Source organism: Monoraphidium neglectum (genome assembly GCF_000611645.1).
Source record: "Monoraphidium neglectum strain SAG 48.87 unplaced genomic scaffold scaffold00851, whole genome shotgun sequence".
Taxonomy (NCBI): domain Eukaryota; kingdom Viridiplantae; phylum Chlorophyta; class Chlorophyceae; order Sphaeropleales; family Selenastraceae; genus Monoraphidium; species Monoraphidium neglectum.
The window spans coordinates 1-17,140 of record NW_014012777.1 but is presented as its reverse complement, the minus strand read 5'-3'; the positions used below and the strand labels follow the sequence as shown (position 1 = coordinate 17,140).

The 17,140-nt window shown below is 65.1% G+C and overlaps 3 protein-coding genes across 3 annotated transcripts in view; 2 read left to right on the top strand and 1 right to left on the bottom strand.

Annotated features, from left to right (window-relative positions):
• The window catches only part of MNEG_5615 (hypothetical protein), a gene marked incomplete at both ends in the record, with an annotated part of 5,487 nt that extends 806 nt beyond the window's left edge, over positions 1–4,681 (bottom strand). Inside the window, 10 exons of the mRNA XM_014045910.1 lie at positions 95–635; positions 826–1,220; positions 1,450–1,788; positions 2,019–2,174; positions 2,556–2,939; positions 3,127–3,207; positions 3,437–3,496; positions 3,673–4,367; positions 4,520–4,616; positions 4,679–4,681. Of these exons, the coding sequence (XP_013901364.1) occupies positions 95–635; positions 826–1,220; positions 1,450–1,788; positions 2,019–2,174; positions 2,556–2,939; positions 3,127–3,207; positions 3,437–3,496; positions 3,673–4,367; positions 4,520–4,616; positions 4,679–4,681 (2,751 nt within the window). The remainder of the gene's footprint in view (positions 1–94; positions 636–825; positions 1,221–1,449; positions 1,789–2,018; positions 2,175–2,555; positions 2,940–3,126; positions 3,208–3,436; positions 3,497–3,672; positions 4,368–4,519; positions 4,617–4,678) is intronic.
• A 389-nt stretch (positions 4,682–5,070) lies between these two features.
• Positions 5,071–7,379, top strand: MNEG_5614 (hypothetical protein; the record flags this gene model as incomplete). Its single annotated transcript, XM_014045909.1, has 7 exons — positions 5,071–5,133; positions 5,236–5,321; positions 5,564–5,661; positions 5,781–5,996; positions 6,216–6,484; positions 6,666–6,900; positions 7,168–7,379. 7 exons carry the CDS (start codon positions 5,071–5,073, stop codon positions 7,377–7,379), a joined length of 1,179 nt encoding a protein of 392 aa, XP_013901363.1.
• A 550-nt stretch (positions 7,380–7,929) lies between these two features.
• On the top strand, positions 7,930–11,325 carry MNEG_5613 (monooxygenase FAD-binding protein; the record flags this gene model as incomplete). The annotated part of the gene is made up of 9 exons (XM_014045908.1): positions 7,930–7,954; positions 8,553–8,659; positions 8,814–8,941; positions 9,241–9,639; positions 9,943–10,027; positions 10,304–10,429; positions 10,717–10,811; positions 10,990–11,068; positions 11,317–11,325. 9 exons carry the CDS (start codon positions 7,930–7,932, stop codon positions 11,323–11,325), a joined length of 1,053 nt encoding a protein of 350 aa, XP_013901362.1.
• Between the last annotated feature and the right edge of the window lie 5,815 nt (positions 11,326–17,140).

Here is a 17,140-nt window from a genome sequence, read left to right as displayed (position 1 = left end):
CCGCCTGCTCCCAGGGCTTGGGCTTGGGCCTCAGCTGCGCCTCAGTGGGCGGGCGCGTCGGGTCCGGCGGCGAGTCGTCGATGTCGGTCCGCACGTTGGGCGGCGTCTCGCCACGGGCGACCATCTCCATCACGCTCATGAAGGCCTGGCTGTGAGGCGCGTCGTCGCGCCCGGCAGGCGCCGCGGCCGGCTGCGCCGGCGGCGCCGGGGGGCGCGGCGCGGGCTGCGCGGCGCTGTAGGAGGCCGCAACGCCGTTGGACGCCGCGGCGGAGTAGGCCGGCAGCGCGCCACGCCCGTAACCGCCGTAACCGCCGCCGCGCACGTAGCTCGCGCCGTCCGCGTCGCCGCCGCTGCCGCCGCCAGGTGTGCGAGAGTCGCCCGGCGCCGCGGCGGACGCGGACGCCGACCCCGACGGCGACGCCGGGCCGTAGCCGCCGCCAAACCGCTGCTGCTCCCTGTCGCGCGCGCCGTAGGGCGCCGCCTGGTGGCGGGGCCAGTCGAACGAGGTCTCCGGCGCGCCGCTGCGGCCGGGCTCATCAGCGGCGTCGACGCTGCGAGGGTCGTCGGCGTACGCGGACGGCTCCCCGCCAGCGCGGCCGTAGCGCGGCGCGCCGTAGCGCGGCGGGGGCGCGGGGCTGGAGGGGGTGCGGGGAGCAGGGACGCACGCGCGCGTGTTTGTGTGCGCCAGCAGGGGTGAAGCAGATGATACGGCCGGCCTCTGAACGGCACGCAGCGTGGGAGGTGGGGCGGGGCGCAACAACAAGCCCGCACAGCGATGGGATGCCCAGGACCTGCAGTTGTCCCTGAGCTGAGAGCGCCGCGCACCTGTAGCCATCCTCTGCACTGTATGATGGGTATCCGCCACCACCGCCGCCGCCGCCGCCGCCCCGCGCGCCGCCCTCGCGCCGCCAGCGCCCCGGCGACGCGTGCCCGCCCCCCGCGCCCTTCCCGCTCCCGCCGCCGCCCTCGAGCCCGCCGCCGCGCTCCTGCCGCCCGTCCGCGACCGCAGCAGACAGCCCCTCGACCGCGCGCGCCAGCTGCTTTTGAGAAGCTGCCATGCCCTCGAGGGCGGCTGCCAGGGCGGCGTCGCGCTCCGCGGCCTCCCTGCGCTCCCTGTCCCTGGACTCTGCCAGGGAGCGGTACCACGAGCCGACCAGGGGCGCAACATAGTGGGCGGCCGCGTAGGCGGCGCCGGTGACGATGCCTAGACCGAGGAGGACCTGTGGGGGGCGCAACGTGCGCACACGACGTGCACGCGTGTGTGGGTTGATGTGTTGGCATGTATGTGAATGCATACAGGCTGGTGCGCGCACATGAGGCCGTCGTCGTAATGCGAGTTGCAGTCGAGTCTGCACACTGGAGGGCCATATGGGATGCAGGGGCGCGAGTTGGTTGCAAACCCTGCAAGGCCGGCCGTACTTCAGATGCCCACTCCCAGGCGGCTCTCACCTGCGTCCAGCGCACCGGCTGCGGCTGCGGCGGGTGGGGCGGCGCCAGCGTGCCCGGCTGCATGGCCACGAGCTGGTGCGGCGGTGCTGCGCCATACTGCTGCTGCTGCTGGTAATGCGGTTGCGGCTGGCCCGGCGTGTACGTAACAAGGTTGTTGGCGCCATAGGTTGGGGTGGCCGCCGCGACTGGCGCGGGAGCGGCGGCAACGGCGGCAACAGCAGGCAGCGGCGCGCCGCTCTCCTGTTGGGGCGCGCGCTTGAACGCCTCGTCTATCTCTGCTGCAGTCAGGCCCTTGCGCTCCAGAAACGAGCGCTTTGTTGCAACCGGGCTCGCGCGGACCTGGCCGGCGTGACGGGGCACGGCGGCGGGCGAAGCAGGGCGTCAGTGGTGCTCCGCTGCAGGCATGTCCACCTCCGCAGCATGCACGGGCGCGGCCACCTCAGCGACCTCCGCGCACCGCCAACGCGCGCAACACAGAGTGACTGTAAAGCGCGCGAACACCGCGACCATATAATGCTGCATTATGTGCAATAGCTCGCTGCCTGCCGTGTGCGAGGTGATCTGCGCACTTTCTCGTGGCTCAAGAAGGCGACGGCAGAGGCGATTTGATCCTCACGCAAGGCTACGGGGGCTGCAGTCGGTGCCTCAGCGGCGGTGTCGGCCCCTGCAAGGGTCGAGACCGCGGCATGGGCCGCAGCGTCGTCAGAGGCCATGGTTTGCGCTGCCTGGATGCATGAAACGGAAGCCTAGACATATGGCTCAAGGTTCTGCGGCTTGTGCTGGTGATGCACGCCAGTGCTGCTGGCGCACGCGCAGACGCCTGCCCAGCACGCCCAGCACACCTCCTGAAGTGGGCAATCCCACGAAGACCGGCCCTGGTCATGGCCGCAGCACAACACCAAGAAATGCCTGATCTTCGCTTTTGCTGGAACATGGCCCTCCTATTCCACGCCGCTTTCTGGCATCCCTGTGGCTTGCCCTGCGCTCAGCGCCGCCATACTAAACCCCCCCCCCTTGCATCCGTACGACTCCAGCCCCACCAAAGGCCGTCCACGAACATGTAGGCATTCCAAGGGTTACCGCGCCCCCTCCGCATTTGCCCGTACTTTGCGGGCGACGGCCTCAACCCACGAAAGCGCGCGTAGCGTCGCGCGCCCCGCGCCCGCGTTTACGACCAGCTTGCTCCCGCCGCCATGCGTGATTCCGCCGCTCGCGTCCATCCCCCGAGACAGCCTGCTCGCGTTCCAAACGGCCCCAGGAACGCCGCCACCGCCGCCGTTGGGGTCGCCTGCCACCTGCGCCTGCACCGCCACCTCCGTGCTAAAACCCAAGCTGCCGGCTCGCCGCGCGCTCGCCACGTGCGCAGAGGCCGCCGCGTGCGCCTCTGCGGGGGCAGCGCCCGCGAACGCCGCCGCCGCCGCGGCCGCGCCGCTGCCACCTCCGCCGCCGATCGTCCCGACACAGGATGAAGGCCCCAACTCTCCTGAGACCTGGGGTGATGCGTGCATGGGCCCATGGCATGCGGTCAGCGCGAGAGCGAGCACCATGCACCGGCCAGCGGCACAGCCCAATGGCGGGCAGAGCGCGCTGAAGATTTGCGCCTCCCCTCGAAGCCAATCGGGGCGTTCAAGAAACCTGAGCCATGCGACCAGCTGTTATCTGCCGTCTCTCACGCACCCTGAGCGCCGGGTCGATTGCAATGCCGCCGTCCGCCTGCACCTGCAGGCTGGCCACGGCCGCCGCGGGGCTGATCAGGACCTGGGAGACACATGGGAAGGACCACTGATTTTTGAGGCGTTCATGACGTGCATGCCATCCCACGGGCTCGCATGCGTGCGGCGCAACTGCAGGCCAGCCTGTCAAGGAGCCAGCAGGTCAAGGAGCTGGACCACACACACTCCCTCTAATGTGGTGCAAATTGCCACATTAGAGTTAGTTTTAGGAACATATCGGGCGAGCTGGCTAGGGCCGATGCGCCTGCGCGCACCTCGATGTTGCCGCCCGCAGAGTCAATGAAGCAGCTGCCAAACCGCTCGTGAAGGTGGACCTGCATGGGGTGCGCCACGGCCACCAATTTTGGGGGCCCAACCGCCGCTCCGATGCGCCCCCAAAGCCTTCCAGCTGCAGCAGCCCGCACCAAACGACCCAGGCCACCCAGCTACGCGTATTCTTGATGTGGCTTAACACCAGCCCGTGAACGTCAACCCCGTGCCACCCAGTGACCTGCACGAGGCCGCCCCCAGACAACAGGCTGGCGTTGCCCTCCAGCCCTTCGATGTGAATGCCGCCGCCGGAGGTGTCGACGGCCACCAGCCCAGAGCACGACATGTGCGCCACCTTGAAACCGCCGCCGCCGGTGTGGAAGGATGCACGTTCGCCGTACGCCGCGCCCAGCTCAATGTCCCCACCGCTCACGGTCGCACTGTCGCCGCCGCTGCTGGTGCAGATGGCGCCGCTGTCGTTGCCAATGCTGCCGCTGCTGCTGCTGCCGCTGCTGCTGCTGCCGCTGGAAGTTGAGGCGTCACTGGAGCTTGCGCCAACGCTGGCGTAGACGCTCTCTGATCGCCGCCGCCGCCGGGCTCCACCAGGGTCGCTCCCGCCGCCCTCTGCCACGCTGCTCACCTCAATATCCAGCCCAAACAGACGCTTCAGCGCCACAGCGCCGCCCCCGCTGCGCACCACCGCGCGCGACGCCGAGAGCTCGCCGCCGCTCACCGCGCCGCCGCCCGAGTGCAGCGCCGCGTCGGTCGTGCGCGCGCGCTGCAGGGCAATCGCGCCGCCCGCGGAGCGCGCCTCGAGGGACGCCTCGTTCAGCTGGCCGACCAGCTCTATGGTGCCGCCGGCGGTGGACACGCGCAGGCCGCAGAACCGCGGGGGCAGCTGGACGCGCACGGCCGTGCTCGTCGGCTCGGTGGCGGCTGGTGGCAGCCAGCAGCCATGAGGGGGGGGGGTGGGACCGTGTCGGGAGGAGGGGGTTTGCCGCTCCTCTTAACAGCAGCGTGCTTGTGAATGGCCAGCGGCCATGAGAAGATGCCGATACACTGGCCATGAACACCTCGAAAACGCGCACCTATGATGGTGCCCTCCTGGCGAACGTCCAGCTGAGCCGAGCCGGCGACCACCACAGTGTCGGGCGGCCCATTGACGGCGTGCAGGCCAGCGCCCGGCTGCAAACAGGAGACACTCAAGATCGTCCCTGGCTGCAGCTCGAACGCGGCCGTCGTGCCACCATCTTGCTGGCTAGCGGCAGCAGCGGTGGACTGCAGCCCACGCAGCAGGGCGAGCAGCGGCGCCGCCACCAGTGGAGGGGCGCTGCAGCCGACTCCGCCGCTTATGCAGACCCCGGCAAGGGCCCTCTGGCACGCGTGTCTTGCGCTTCCGATCAGCATGTCGCTGAGCACACTGCCAGCCGTCACAGTGATGACAGGTCACCGCGGGTCGCAGATGGGTGATACTTGATCGGCGATCAGGTGATGCGGGGACTGGACGACTGCGTTATTACCAGACTGAAAACCAAATTCAAAGTACAAAGCAGCGCCACAATCGCGATCTTCAACACTTGCTTGCTGCTAGTGCCATTGATCAATTGTACAATCTACCTGAGCAACACACTCGGCCACAATGCGGCCTCTAGACTACTTGAAGGCCGCCACGTACAACTATGTGTCGGGGCCTTTGCTTCAGGTGCGCTGCGTGTGACGCCAGACGACGCGTGCACGCGTCGCACGAGTCCTGTGCGCTCATCAGCAAGTGCTCATGCGGGGTGCCGCGCCTGCGGCGCCGCAGAAAACGACAATGTGGGACCTGCCTTCGGCTGATGAGCTGGTGGGGGACGCATCCGGCTTGACGGCGATCGTCACGGGGCCGACAAGGTGGGGCTGGGTGGCCAGCTGCGCCCTCGGTTACGTCAGCGTGAGCTGCGGCGCTCAGGCCCCGCAGCGGGTGACTGGAGCTTGCTCGAGTTGCGGAGGCTGCCGGGGTGCCTGGTGACGCATGGTGTCGCCCTCTTTTGCCGTTGCTGTAGCCGGCGTCGCAGTGCGTTCGTGTGTGTGCGTTGCCTCTCCACTCACGCGTAGCTCCGCACTGGTAAACACACGTACGCACGCGTGCGCAGCGGCATCGGCGAGGCAACCACGGGGGTGCTGGCGAGGAACGGCGCACACGGTGCGGGCGCAAACGGCCGCGACGCGCCGGGGCTCGTGGCGCCCGCCTGTGCGGCTGCTGCTGCCCGTCCACCTGCCTCCCTCCGCCGGGCCTGTCCTACTCTCCCACCCTTTCGCCCCCCGTGGCCCCTACGACACCCTTCCACCCGCACTCCGACGCCACGTCAGTCGTCCTCGCCTGCCGCAGCCAATCAAAGGGCGACGCCCTTGCGGCGCGGCTAGCATCAGAGGCTCGCGCTGCGGGGCGGCCTGCGCCGTCTCTGGAAATCATGCTGCTAGACCTCAACAGCCTGGAGTCTGTGCGCGCGTTTGTGGCGGCCTGGGAGGCGCGCGGGCGGCCGCTGCACCTGCTCATCAACAACGCGGGGCTCTTCCACATGGGAGGTGGGCTCGCGGCCGCCTCCCTGGGCTCGCAGGGAACGCAAGGCGGGGTGCGACGGGACAAGGCGGCCGCACACGCTGGGGCGGGTTGGGGAGCGGCAAGCAGCGCAATACGACCGCGGCCGTCGCGGCCGGCGCGTGTCCTCCGTTCCTGAGGCGGGATGCTCTTCTCCGCCGACCCTCCACCTGAGCGACACCATGCAACCCCCCGCCTTCCAACAGCCGGCCGCTCCACGACCAAGGACGGCCTCGAGGCGCACATGGGCACCAACCACCTCGCCCACTTCCTGCTGACACTCGGCCTGCTCCCCGCGCTCCGCCGCGGCGCCGCGACCGACGCGGGGCTGCGGCGGCTGGGCGGGGCGCGCGTGGTGCACGTGGCGTCGTCGATGCTGATGTTTGGGCGGGGCCTGGCCTGCGACGACCCGACGATGGAGCTGCCCGGCAGCTACTCAGCTGAGGTGGCCTACGGCCGCAGCAAGCTAGCGCAGGTGGGCGGCTGCCGGCTTTTGTGGGCAGATGTGATTCATTGCGCACCACTCTCCTTTGCAGCGCATGCATTAAAAACTAACAAACCCAGGGCAGCCCTTTCCTCCATCCAAGCTCCAACTCTTGCACAATGGTTTTGTCCCTGCGTCTCACGGTCGCCTGCTCTGGGCCATTGGGCGGCAGGTGCTCTTTGCGCGCGAGCTGCGGCGGCGGTTGGCAGAGCAGGCCGGCGACGCCCAGGACCCCGCAGCTGCTGCACCCCCAAACAAGGCGGGCGGCGTCGAGGGCGCGCCGCGCGTGCAGGCCTACGCCGTCCACCCGGGCTACGTCCTCACAGACGTCGTGCGCAGCCTGCCGGCCGTGGTGCAGCGCGCGTACCGGCTGCTCATGGCGCGAATCCTGCTGACGCCAGAGCAGGGTGAGCCTTGCCAACGCCTGTCGTCGCGCTATCGCCTGAAGCCGCACTTCCGCCCGTCGCCGCCGCGCCGTGCGACGCACGTCTGGGGTGCCACTCGGCCGTCACGCCGCTGGCAGCGGCCTGATTTTTGGGGTCAGCCATGCGCGTATGTGGGGGAGGGTGCCGGCTGCCCGAATGGCAGCGCCGCGACTCGGCCTCTTCCTGTTGGTGCGGCGGGCCGTCACTCAGACCAGCCGCAACGCGTCGCCTCTATTTCGATCTCCTCAGGCAGCCGCGCGACGCTCAAGGCCGCCTGCTCCCCGACCGCCTGGCGCGACTCTCTGCCAACCGGCGGCTTCTTCAACTGTGACGCCAAGCCGGCGGTTCTGAGCGATACCGTGCTGGACGACAAGACGGCGGCCTGGCTATGGGATTGGTCGGCGCGGCAGGTGAAACTGCCTGCTGACTGGGACCTGCCGGCACGGCGGGGAGCTTCGTAAGCGTGGGGTGTTGGGCGGATGTGGTGATTGCTGTAGGCAACAGGCTGATGGGCGTCGCGGCTGTCTTGCTGTTGCGCCGGTGCCCTGGGTTTACAAGGGCTCAAGGCTAGCTGCGAGGGGATGGGGCTGAGACGGATGCTTTGCGAATGCGGGCGTGTCGTTGGGTATTTAGTGTTGAGCAGGGGGATTTGCTCTGGGCCTGTGCCCCAAGATCTTTCCGGCCATTTATAAGCAGGCTCCTCTTGAACAGCGCCTCTGTTCAAGAGGAGGAGTTCTATTCCGAGGCCATCGCTGTGTTTGTATTGGCGGATGTTGGGTCAGACCGCGGTCATCGGTGCTGTGCAACACAGGTCTTGAGCACTGCACCTGCAAAGCCACGGTGCATGAGGGTTGATGATGCAATCAACGTCTAATGATGTGCTTGGGTTTTTCGAAAGACTGTAAACATCACACGGCGCAGACCGCCACACAAGCTGGTGGGGCGGGTTCTTGCCAGTGTCACCGGATTACGCATACGTGAGCTGCCAGGCCAGTGCCACAAATAGCACCTATGCAGGGCTTGCAAAAACATTCAAGTGGGTCGGAGGCGGCACTGTCTTCATCACTGATGTGAAGGTCACAGACTGACAGACGGGATCTATCGCTGCTGCCCGCCGAGTGATGAGTGAGTGGTTGGTCCTTTGGGCTGACTGCCTCACAGCGCGCCTCGAGCTCACATGTCTTTGGAAGTGTATAAGACGCTACCTGGGTGTTTGCTAGCGTCCGCCGTGAGCTCCGCACAAAACTCGAACCACAGCGTCCCCTTGCCTCGTTGAAAGTCACCCGTCATCAACCCGTCGTTTTGCGACCGTGGCCTCACAATGATCACACCCATCCGCGCAGCTCAGCCTCGAGCCATGCTGGCGGAACGCCCGCAATCTGTGCGGCCTGCATGCCCGTCCCGCCGTCGGGGCGGAGTCCGCGCGTTGGCGGCGACGCGTGCAGTCGTGCTGGGCACTGGTGTAGGTGCGTTTGCGTCAGGGGTACTTGAGCTGCAAATCCACAGCAGGGCTGCAGCTGCCCACACACGTTCAATCTGGATCTGGGCACGCCCTGTCAAGAACACGCTCGGACCAAGGCCCCCTCTCCAATCCGCCCAGCCCTCCCTTGCACCTTGCACCCACGCACCCCCAGGCGGCCTCGTCGCCGCGCAGCGCCTGAGCAAGCACTTTGACGAGGTCGTCTGCCTGGAGAGGGACCCACTGGGCGGCGACAGGGACGCCAAGACGCTACCCACCAAGGTGAATGGCGCGGATCCAGACGAACATTTATGTAAATGTATGTCCACTGCACGCCCGCCGCCGCAATCGCATCCACTGTCTGATGCAGCACAGTGGTGCACCTCCTCGGAGGTTGACTGGGCTACCCTCAACCCCGCCCTACGCCACACCCCAGCGCCCCGGCGTGCCCCAGTTCAAGCACGCCCACGGCCTGCTGGGCCGCGGCGGGTCCATCCTGGACGACTCATTCGGCCCGGACTACCGCTCAGAGCTGCTGGCGGCGGGCGGCCGCCTGGTGGACTGGTGGGCAAACGGGACCCGCCGGCCTTTGCACGCGTTGGGACCCAATCCACTCTGCGTTCTGAGACGTGCCTGCGCCCAGGTGTCGTCGACGCTGGAGCGGGGACAGCTAAAGGTCGGTCGCAGCAGATGGCCTCGCCGCAGCCCCAGAGTGTCCGACACTTGAAACCCTCAGAGCCCCAAGTGCTGACCCCCCTCCGAGGCCCCCCTGGGCCCGGCCCTGACCCGGCCCTGGCGCCCTAACAGGATCGTTCCCTGCCCCGCGCCCTGCCATTCAACTCCCGCCCCCACGCCGGCGGCAGGCACTCTGACCTGGTCATTCACGCGCTGCCGGGGACCACCTTCATGCGAGACGCCCCCGGCTCCGCCCCGCCGCCCGGCCGGCCCCCGATGTACATGTACTCGGCAACGCGCGGCCTTATCGAGGGCACCGCCCGCAAGCTGCTGGAGCGCAATCCTAAGGTGACAGTGAGGTACGGGGCCCGCGCCGACGGCCTGGCCTTCTCGGCCGACAAGGACGACGGGGGCAGGCCGGCCGCGGTGGAGGGCGTGACGCTGGCTGGCGGCGGCGGCGTGGTGGGCGCTGACCTGGTGGTGGACTGCAGCGGCCGCAACAGCCGCGTGGCGGACTGGCTGGGGGCCGCGGGGTGGGAGGCGCCGCCTGTGAGCGTTGTGGACGCGGGCGTGGGCTACGTGTCCAGGTGGGGGGAAATGAGAGCGGGTGGGCGCGGGGTGGCTGACAGCCGCACTCTTGTTTGCACAGGGCTGCCTGCCTACACGATCAACGCGTCTGCACAGGCTCCTCGTGGCTTCCGGGGCTCGGCGCTGTGCCTTCAACCCTAAAACCACACTGCAAGGGCTGCCTCATCTTTCTAACAGTAAAAGTGATGCTTGCTTTGCAGTTCCCAGAGTTTCTAGGTCTCTCGCTCCATCCACAAGAATTACTCGGCTTTCCCGTTGCCCGCGATTCTTTTAGCACCTGCCTTCCGGGTTTGGAACCGCAGGCACGTCCGGCTGACGCTCGAGGCGCAGCGCCGCCTGGAGGGCATCGAGTTGATTGCCGGCCTCCCTCTGTACCCAAACCCCCAGGTTAGTGAGCCTGCGCAGTGTCCTGGACAGCCAGGCGTCGTCTTACAGCGTCCCCTGCGCGTGGGCTGGCGCCGGGACCGTGGGTGCAGGAATCCCATCGATCCCGCTCTAGGGACTCACATCCCTGAGTTTCTGAACGCCGTCTTGGGATGCTTCCTCTACTGGCAAGGGCGCACAGCCTGCTGTCATGCGCCTAGCAGCAAGGCCCTGGGATGTGACGCGCCGGCGACGCCCCTTTTCTGGCTCACGTGATTGACACCTCCACTGCCTGCGCAGTTTGCATTGATGCAGCGCATGGAGGGCGGCGAATTCATGGTAGCCATGGCAGGCTTCGCCCAGGACGAGGCGGCGGGGTCGCCCCCAATGGTGGATGATGTGGCGGCCATCAACGCCTGGGGCCAGGTGGGCGCCGGCCCGCACGCGGCTCACAGGGCTGCGCGGTGTGACATCTGCGTGCGTTCAGGCGGCCGCTGTCTGGACCTCCCTCTATCTGCCTTGCTGGACCGCAGCTGCGCGAGTCGCTGAGGCCTGGAGTGTGTGTGGCATACGCGGCTCGTTCGGAATCCAATGCGACCTGCTTTCAGGCGTCGCTTCCTTGGCCCCCGAGCGTCATCGCTCACAAACAATTGCCCAACGAACCATCCTGTGCCGCGCACCTGTCTTCACGCACCCCCCCCCCGCCTTGGCAGGGCGTGTGGTGGCCCGAGTTCAACGAGTTGCTGTGCGGGGCCACGGCGCTTGGGCCGCCCTCAAGGTTTTTCAATTTGAATAACGTCCACCGCAGGTCGGCGCGTGTGCTGGCCGTCTGTGCGCAGCTGCGCCGTGCTCTGCCGACCCCGCGCGCCGCCTTGAATTCCACCGACTGAAACGCAACCATGTTACCGCCGGCGGCCCGCAGGTTTTGCTGCTCGTCCTTTAGCCCCTGCATCCCCCTGCTTCCGCCCTTACCCGTGCCTTGTCAGGTACGACGCGGTGGCGCTGCCTGAGGGCCTGGCGCTGCTGGGGGACACCGTCTGCTCCTTCAACCCGGTGTACGGCCAGGTGGGGGGCGTGAGTGGTGCGCACGCGCAACCGCAATGGTTTGTGTTGCTTATACGTAACAAGCTTGTCTCATGATTTGTGTCGGAACTGTGCGCCGCCACGCGCGTCGCGCTGCCCCCCATGCATGTTTGGCGCGGCATCCACATTTCAACTTTTCCCCTCCTCGCCCCCCTCATCACAATGCCACATTGTCATCGCCTTGAACACACAAACCGACAAACTCGCGTGCACGCTCACCCACACAACAGGAACGTTGAGGATGCAGGACCCCAACCAGCTCAATCATTCCGACATTCCCCAACACCCCCGACCACCCCCACAACCCCACCTCCGCACCTCTCCCCCCCCAACACACACATGCACACATGCATGCAGGGCATGACGGTGGCGGCCATAGAGGCTGAGCTGCTGGACTCCATGATAGCAGCAAGGCTGGCTACAACTGCACGGCAGGGTGCAGCCGGCAGCAGCCCAAGGCAGCTGCTGGCCGGCCTGGGCAGCCAGCACGCACGAGAGTCGGCGGCTGTCATCGCCGACGCATGGTGTGTGAACGTGTGCTGGACGAGCTGTGTCTATCTTCCGCGAAGCTTGCAGTGGGCCTCTCAGCCGTGCGTCTTTAGCTGCTACCGCCTGGGTTTCATACACCAGCCAAATGTGCTGTTGGCCGTGCGACAGGCGCCCCACCAGCCCGAGCGGAATGTGTGCGTGCCCCCCTGATCTGGGGGCCAATTTTGCTGTGCACTGCAGCGGCGAGTCCTGCGACGCTGGTGTGCCGCCTGAAAAAATAAGCCCAGCCCACGCCTGGGCCGGCCCCTTCTCTGTGCGGCTCGCAGGGCCCTTGCCGCCGGCTTGGACAGCGTGCTGCCCTGGGCCAAGGGCGAGGGCGTCGGCAGCTGGGCAGTGCACGCGCGCGCGGCCTACATGACGGAGGTCCTGAGGCTCTGCGCCAGCGACGGCCAGGCAAGCGGGGCAGGAGCTCGTCGTGAGTGCTGCAGGGCGCAGCGGGGCGCTGCAATTTGCAGCCGCTCGCTGCAATGCGGGCCGCTTGGCGTGGTGGGGTGCCGCCCGGGACCAGGACCACGCCACTCTGTGTGCGAAGGCTGTGACGACGGGCGTCGCAGCGCTCTGCCTCTCTCACGTCTCCTACTGCCGCGGGCCCCGAGGCATCGGGATTCCAGGGCTGCGTTCACAGGAGCACGCTGCACGGTCGCGGGATGCCGCTGCCCGCAGGCGTTTGACCGTTTGACCACGATGCCGCTGCAATGTGCCGCCGCCCGCGCCGCAGGTGCACGGCGCCATGACGTCCGTATGGAACATGTACCAGCCGGGGTCGATCCTCACCTCGCCCACAATTGCCCTCAAGGCGCGACGCCCGCTCCCGCCTGTTGCAGCCCTGCGGCGCCCCTGCTACCGGCTTCTCGTCGGCCCCTCGACGCCTGGTTCGCTTGCAGCTCTCCTGCACACCCGCCTGAATGCGTGTGCGCCGTCGCAGCAAGCCTCATTATATTGACCTGGGCCGCTGTGCTGCACGCTTGGTTGATGCCTGCCTTCTTAGCAACCACCGCTCCGCTGTCCCGCTCGCATCCAGCAGGTGGCGGTGAGTTGGGCGTCCCGCGCCATGCGCAGCCTCGTGAAGGCGGGGCAGGCGACCGAGGCGCCCAGCGCGCCGGCTGCGACGAGCGCTGCTCGGAGGTGATGCGTGGCTGTCTGGAGCACGTCAGGGCACCGGCTAGGCAACCATCGTCGCTTTTCCAGGACACCTGCCGACTTGCTTTCGTCTGTTGTGTAGGTCGTGTCAGCTGGACTTGATTTCACTCTGCAGAGCTCTGAAAAAATTATGCCGCCTGCAAGTATCTGTTCTTAGGGACGTGATACCCACAAGATTGGCAATCACATTGACAGATGTGAAAGGCTTACTGCTCCAGGCGCACATGCCTAATCCAACCAAGTGCATCGCGACCACAGTTTCTGTTGCAAGCTGCAATGTTGCAATTCCTGCCATATTGCACCACAACTCCAGGCAGCACCGCTTGCAAAGTGTTTGCCTATGCGCACCGGCGGCTTGCAGAGGAACACTGGTACACACTCCTTTGCTGCTGTTCTTCAATACTCATCCTACTGATTGCTTGTCAAAGTAGTTAGGGTTCTAGGGTGCCCCTGAACCACACAGCAGGGTCATATGGGACTGCGTGAGTGGTGCAGCTGGCTTGCCGAGCCTTGCAATCCGCCCAGCCTTGCACTCCGACCCCACTGCCTGTGGCAAAGATGGGTGGCGTTCCCTATGTCACGAAAGGAGCGCCTTGCACACGACCGCTGACAAGCTCTTGCCGTTACTGCATCAATAGATCCTACAGTATGCGGTTTGCAGCTGCATCTTTTCAACGCCCAGGGCCTTGTCATGCGCCATTACAACCTTGAAACGTTGTGCTGTTGCTGCCTAACCGGATACCATAATTGCTTATCGCGGCCTCTTTTGCCGGCTTTGTGCACATCTGTCAGGTTGCTTAGCTCCTTTGTCAATCTAGTCAAGCAGTTGGCCTTGTGTCCACGTTTACACCAGTTTATTTGCAGGGTGGCGCTCTGTGCGCCCATGCAAAGATGTGCTCGGCTGGCGTTTAGCCGCGCGTGACTTGTAAAACGGGTTTGATCTCCTTTGCTGGCCACATCGCGGGCGCATCCGGCAGGCTCATGCGCGCGACCAGTCAGGCGTCGTCGGGGACAGGGCAGGATTTTCTTGAGCTTGGCAAGGTCATCAGGCTGCTTGCCATCATGCCATGCATAAGCGCACGTCCAGCAACGGGAAATCAAACTGAATTCCAGTTCAGTTGTCATCTGCATCCACTTGGATGCTTACATCACGATGATTTGTTGTCATCTGCATCCACATGGAAACACATCATCTTGAGGTAAGCATCCAAAGAGACAGCATATGAGTAAAGACTGCTTGAGGGCCAAACACGCATGCATGGCGGAGGGAGGATGGGCACAATGGCCCAACCCTAGCACTGCCCACATGGCTTTGTGCGTGGGGACGGAGGCGGCGCTCGATAGGGTACAATGAGTGACCAGCAGCGTGTTATTTGCGACAGTGTCCTTTTTGGACACATCGCCACTCAGCGGAATGGGGGGGAGCTGTTCAGCGGCTTTCACCGCCATGGGCAGACAGATGGTGCACCATCTGTCACGTGCCAACTTCCCTTTCAGAAGCAGGTGCACGACCCGGGCCGAGGGAGGGTCGGCAAAAACATCGCAACAGGTTATTGTGTTGTTGTGGATGCTTTTCCCATTTGCATCCACCTGAAGGATTCTCCTGTAATGTGCCAATTTCACTCCAGCCACCAACCCAGCAGCAGCCGGATGGTCCTGCAAGCTTGCAAACAATGGTCAACCAACAACAGCAATTCACGGTAGGTGGTTGATACGCAAGTGAACCTAAACCCTGATGAGTCATGGGCAGGCAGGATGTGTAGACATTGAAGCCGTGATGGTGCCATGATATCAGAAGGCTAATGCTGCCACAAAGAACCAGCAAGCCAGCTCACTTTGGAATGTCACGCCTACCACGCGGCGCCCAGCCCTGTGGGGGTCGGCTGCATGAGGACGCACCCCCACAGCACCCAGGGACACCCCTGACTCCTGAAGACACGGTGGCTTAGTGTGAGCTGACCGCCAACTAACCTTTCGCATGTGACTCTCGTGCACATCACACGCGCTCAGCAGCCGCGCCGCCTGCACGCCCAGCAGGCGCAGCGCCCAGCAGCTTGCGAGAGGATCGGAGTGCATCCACCTGGGCGCAGTTTGCAAGGTTTGGCGCGGTTGTAGTAGCATGCTTCCCACCGTAAATGCATGGTGCGTGGCTGCGGCCAGCAAGGGAGGCAGACGAGTTCAGTCCTGTGTTGTCTATGTGTTTTCTGGCCTGCTTGATCCAATCGGAAAGGCAAGGACGGGCTAGCTGGTAACAACCCAGCGCCGCCCTCCAGCCCAGCAGGCCAAGGAACAAGATTGCAAATGTGCTACACTCTCGTTGCTGATCCGCGCGCTGCCAATACCAATGCCCTTGCCCCATATGCCAGTGTGCACACACATGTGCACGTAGGCGATGCGAATGCTGATCCACGCACCCATCCGCAACTGCAGCACACGGCCTACGCACACGTGCACAGCGTGCACGTGCACGCACTAGCGCACATGCCGCACCCACGCTGCTGCGGGTCAACGTGTGTTCTTCACCTTTGACACGACCGAGGGGTCCATCAATGCAGCCGCCGGCTCGTACATGTGCCAGACCTTCGACATCGCCTGGTGCACCTGGGTGATTCCGCGGAGTGAGGAGCAACTGGCAAGAAGCCGCCGCTGGGAAAGCACAAGCATACAAAGCTGATACAATTTGTGCTGTCAAGGCTGTGTGCGCGAGCACATATTGCCCAACAAACACCACCTTCATGTGAGATAGCGCGCAGGGTAGCCAAGGTGGTTGCATGCACAGTCGCTCCGCGCTGCACGCGCATGCCAGAATCCACTGCACAATCGCCTCAAGCAACGAACGCGGGCCCCAGCCCACGCAGCCGGGTTGGCCTGCCTGGGGGTCGCGGCCGCACAGCTCCATAACGTCCTTCGTGAAGCCCATGCGCTCCTCAAACCCGGGGCCCCGCTCCTCAGTGCCCTTGGCCCACGGGTTGAGCAGGTCCATCCCGGCGGCCAAGCCCCTGCGCATGCGTCGTGCATGGCAAGCAGGGCTGCAGGTCACGCCCGCACGCAGTTGACACAAACACGGCCTGCATGCTATTGCCGAATTGCATTCAAGTGCATGGCTTCAATTTTTGACCACCTGCTCCTGCAGAGTTTGGCAGCCAGGCTCGCATGTGCCAACCCTTGCAACCCTGCATGATCCACCCTGGTTGCAATCAAAGCCCCTGAGGCCTGGGCCCCCTCACCATGCATCGGCAATGAGAGCCGCCGACTCTCGTGCGTGCTGGCTACCCAGGCCGGCCAGCAGCTGCCTGGGGCTGCCGCCGGCCACACCCTGCTCTGCGGTTGCCAGCCTTGCCGCTATCATGGAGTCCAGGAGCTCAGCCTCTATGGCCGCCACCGTCATGCCCTTGGTTTTGGGGGAAGGGAGAGGCGTCCCGGGGGTGGCCAGGGGTGCAATCAAACCAGGGATTGCAGGAAGAGCATGGGGAAAGGTGAGCTGACCAAAGCCGCGGTCAACGTGCGAGAAGGGGGCAGGCAGGGAAAGTGACAACTGCAAGCCCAGCTCGGCACTAAGGGAGATTGCTGGTCAATGGCAACACACATTGCCTGGCTTGCGGCACCCTGCTGACGGGCTTGACGTCCCAGGTTACATGCAAGTCTTGATGAATCTTGCAACAGGCGCCACCTCCGCTCCTGTCCCTTACGCACGTGAATGCAACAGATGAACAGCTGCTTGCTACACAACAACACACATTTCCATGCGTGCGCACCACTCACGCCCCCCACCTGGCCGTACACCGGGTTGAAGGAGCACACGGTGTCCCCCAGCAGCGCCAGGCCCTCAGGCAGCGCCACCGCGTCGTACCTTGGCGCAGGGCGGCGCGCAAACAGAGACTGTCGGGCCCCTTGTCATGTACCTCAAGCGCTTGCTGCAGCACTCTGAAGGCCCAAAAACCAACCCAAACTTGCAGTTGAAAGGACAGCATCCAGCAGTGGACCTCTGGACCCTGTCACGCCAGCGGGGTGCAGCAGCAGACAAGGGCCTCCCGACGGGGCGGCGGCAGCGGCAGCCTTGGTGAGTTGGGGAGGCTGCGCCCGCTGCTGCGCTGACCGACCTGCGGTGTACGTTCTTCACGCCATAAAACTTGTAGGAGGGGCCGAGGGGCGTAGAGCCGCGCAGCAGCTCACCGACTTCCGGCCACCACATGCCCTGCGGAGGGAGCAGGGGAGTGGGCGTGAGCGAGCATGCGCTTGTGTGTGTGTGAGTGTGTGGTGATGTGTGTGGTGATGTGTGTGGTGATATGTGTGTGTGTGTGTGTGTTTGTGTGTGTGTGTTTGTGTGTGTGTGTGTGTGTGCGTGTGTGTGTGTGTGTGTGTGTG